This window comes from Myotis davidii, unplaced genomic scaffold (assembly GCF_000327345.1).
Source record: "Myotis davidii unplaced genomic scaffold, ASM32734v1 scaffold478, whole genome shotgun sequence".
Classification (NCBI taxonomy): Eukaryota; Metazoa; Chordata; class Mammalia; order Chiroptera; family Vespertilionidae; genus Myotis; species Myotis davidii.
Genome location: NW_006289570.1, coordinates 682,901 through 686,721, shown reverse-complemented (window position 1 = coordinate 686,721; position 3,821 = coordinate 682,901). Strand labels below are relative to the sequence as shown.

Sequence of the window (3,821 nt, the reverse complement as noted above, 5' to 3'; positions counted from 1 at the left end):
TACTACAAGGCTCTTCTTGGGTAACGGCACTGCAATTGTGGGAGCAGATTGGAGGGGCTCTAAGCAGGAGTGGGTCCCTGCTGTCCCCCACTCCCCAAGGGCTTCATTCATTCACTCATTCATTCATTCGTTTATCAAAAAAGCAGTAGAACCCAGCAGAGAACTCAGACTCGGGAATCAGACTGCAGGACTGAAGTCCTGGCTGTGTGACCTGGGCAACCAACTTCACCTCTCTGGGCCTCAGTCTTCCCACCTGTGACATGGGAATAATAACAGTGCCCACCTCGTAGGGTGGTGAGTCCAGTGCTTGGAGCGGTGCCTGGCACATAACAGGCGCTCGTTAATTGTGAGCAATCATTATTGTCATGGAGCTCAGGAGACTGTGGAAGAGACGCTGGTCAGGGGCCATCAAGGAAGGCTCCCAGGAGGAGGGGGCATCTAAGCCAGAATGAGAGGGAGTTAACAAGGCAAGCAAGGGGTGGAAGGGTGTTATAGGCAGAGGGAATAGTAGCAAAAAAACCCGCATAGTTTACTTTTCTTCCTGCGCTGGAGCTCAGACCTCCTCCTTAATCCCCCATGGCCCAGGGGACACAGGCTATGGCTAAGGAGACCCAGCTTCCAGTCCAGGGAGCAGCTGACTTGGAAATTCACCCCTGCCTACTCCCCAAGATTTCCAAGCCTGACCCAATCTTACGTGGTTGTTGCCCATCACAGGGCAGCTTAATGCACTTCCTAGGCACACCCAGCAGGATCTCAGGAACAGGCCCAGATCCTGTCACACCCAGAGAGGTTAAGTGACTTGGTCAGAGCCACACAGCCTCCGGGACTGAGTGTTGGTATTCAATTCTCCCTGTGTTCTTGGGCGGGAGCTGATCTGGGCTAAGGAAGGGCCGCTCCCCACTGAGCCAGACAGAGGCCATTGTGTGTTGGGAAACACAAATCCGGCCCCTCTGGGTGGATGTGGGGTCGGAGGAGGAGAGGGGCAGCGGGGGATGGCCTCCCTGCCCCCATCACCTCGGGGCTCCCAGCCCAGCCACATCTGGATCCCAGCTGGCAGCTCCGGGCAGAGGGGGAGCAGTGGCCGCAGGAACTTGCCATCAAAGGCAAGGAGCAGCCTGGTGGCCAGGAGACAAAGGCCAGGGCCGCCTCCAACCCCAGGCGCCAGGGAGGGTGCTGGTGCGGTGAGTGTGGCATTGCCTCCGGACCCACCCCATCCTCAGCCACTCTGCAGGGGGATGGGAAACTGTAGCCTCCGCTGGGAGCCCCCCACTGCCCACGCCTCCTTGGGGGCTCCCCTGTGGCCGCCACGCAAGGAACCTGGCTTGTGGCCACAAGTCAGGGCGGCTGCTCAGCCTTGGGGACACACAGCCTTGGGGACATGAGTCAAGGCCCCACCCCCCTGGGACACCCCTCTCGCCTCCCTTCCCCACTTGATTCAGCCCCTGAAGCCCCAATGATGTGTCTCCCCCAGAAAGTTGCCCCACCCCATGGAACAGCACAGGGGAAGTGCCCTTCAGAAAAGCAGCAAGACTCAGGCTGGATAATGTTTATTGTGCCGGTTTGTTACAGCTCAGCACCCGGAAAGTTGTGCAGAGGTTGGGGGGACCCCAGATGGAGGGATGGGGAAGAGGACCCCCCAGAGCCCCCCAAATCAGGACGGAGCTCAGGCTCCCTGGTCGAGGACTAAAGAAGGCTGTGGACATAGGCTGCCAGACACCGAGTGTGAGCAGAGGGTGGGGCTGGGGGAGGGGGGGTCCTGGGTGCCCTGCTCCAGGCCAGGCGTCAGAGACCCTCCATCCCCCAAACTCCCCCAGAGTGAGGTCACCTCACTCAGAGCCCGGGGCTTCTAGGCTGCTTTGGGAGCCTAACAAAAAGGTTTGGTTCATTCACCCCATCCCCACGGCAGTAGCGGGCCGAGCCCCCACATCCCACACCCCAGACCAACCAGACGCTGCGGGGCACCTTCCGGAACACTGAGAGCAATAATTTCCAGAGTGCGCCCTGCAGCAGTTTCCACTGTAGCTGCTAAAAAATAATAATAATAATAATAATAACGAGAGTACTCCCTGGTCAAAAGCAGTTTTGGGAAAGGCTGTGAAACCAGAAACCAGATTCCCCGGGGCCTTAACTGCAGGACTTGTCAGAGGCCTGGGGTGGTCTAAGAGGGTCGGGGGAGTCATGAGGCAGCGTTTCCTCAATTCATTGGACACCAGCATCATTTTTCCACGGGGTACCTCAGGGAACCCAGTTTGGGAAATGCTCATTTTCATACCTGTCAGGGTACCTCAGGGAACCCAGTTTGGGAAATGCTCATTTTCGTACCTGTCAGGGTACCACAGGGAACCCAGTTTGGGAAATACTTATTTTTGTACCTGTCAGGGTACCTCAGGGAACCCAGTATGGGAAATACTTATTTTTGTACCTGTCAGGGTACCACAGGGAACCCAGTTTGGGAAATGGTCATTTTCGTACCTGCCAAGAGGTGAGCAGGTGAGGGGCCCACTTCTGCCGTAGCACTAGCCACACCCGCCCCGGCCACTTCCACGTCTCCCGGTTAAAATCTTCCAAAACTCCTAGCTGATGGGTTTACGTTTCTACCTCGATGGTGATGCCGGCCCTGTCACAGGGGACGCGCCAATTGTGTTTCCTAATCGACGTGGTTGTAAGGGGGACACATCCCCAGCCCCGCCTCCCCACAGGAGCTGTGCTTGGGATGTAGCCCTTCGGGGCTGCAGAGGCAGATGTTCTAGAACTTGGTGAGGTTCCCGGGTGGAGCGGACACCAGTGTCTGTTCGCTGTAGGAGGGGACACGCTGGGATTTGCAGCTGGGGGTGGCCCAGGAGGGGACCACTAGGGGTCAGACAGTCAGGGCCACAGCCCTGGGGGCCTGTTAGACGCTAGGGGTGACACTGCCACAAGCACAGGGGCTTTGAGGGGGGCCAGCTGGGTCCCCGCCTTCCTGGGCTAATGAGGGAGCCGCTTCTGGCTCCCCTGGGCCTTCTAGGGCCCCCAGGACCCCCTCTGCCAGCCCTGAGCATGGCCCCTCTGTCACCCCGGGCTTCTCCATGGGGACCCCGCACCCCGGGGCATCCCGGTCCTCCTCCTGGCCGCCTGGCTGCTCTCCCTCTGACTTGCCCTCCGTCATCCTGGCTCCATCTCCACCGCTCGGGGCCGCCCTGGTGGGAGACCTGAGGTTCTGGGTGGCGGCGAGGATGTCGGCCTGGAGCTGCTGGGAGGAATCCAGGGCCTCCTCGGGCCGGCCGTCGGGGGCCCTGTCGGGGACCTCGCTGAAGGCCTGGGGGCCCCCGGCCCGGTCGCTCTGGTCCACGTACTTCTTCTTGGGGAAAGACGAGGGGTAGTAGGCGGAGGCCTTGTGCTTCTGGCGGGTGATGACGGCGGCGCAGACGACGAACATGACCAGGAGGACCAGCGAGCCCACCACGGCGATGAGCATCACGTACTCGTGGAAGAAGTCCACGATGCCGTCCAGGAAGTTGGTGGGGCCGGGGTCCGGGGCGGCGGGAGGCTCGGGGAGGAGGCCGAGGAGTCATCGGCCTCCCCGCTGCCCCCCATGTCCTCCAGGAAGGAGACCTGCACGGGCACGGAGTGGGCCACGGCGGGCAGGACCCTCACGAGCAGCAGCAGCGACACGACGAGGCGGGGGGCCATGGCAGAGACCATGCTGCCCGGGACCTGTGGGGGAGCGAGGCAGGGAGAGGTCAGGGGGGAAGTCAGGATCTTAGGGGACCCCGAGGAGGTTCAGGAAATACGAAGTCACTTCCTTCCTCAGGTCTGAGCCTCCGCGTGGTACAAAGGACCCC

The 3,821-nt window shown here is 60.4% G+C and overlaps 1 protein-coding gene across 1 annotated transcript in view; it reads right to left on the bottom strand.

The window, feature by feature from the left end:
- Window positions 1-1,531: 1,531 nt before the first annotated feature.
- TMEM119 (transmembrane protein 119) overlaps window positions 1,532-3,821 on the bottom strand; it is an 8,446-nt gene continuing 6,156 nt past the window's right edge. Inside the window, 2 exon segments of the mRNA XM_015562851.1 lie at window positions 1,532-3,497; window positions 3,500-3,693. Coding sequence (XP_015418337.1) covers window positions 2,891-3,497; window positions 3,500-3,681 — 789 coding nt within the window. The 5' untranslated portion in view covers window positions 3,682-3,693 and the 3' untranslated portion in view covers window positions 1,532-2,890.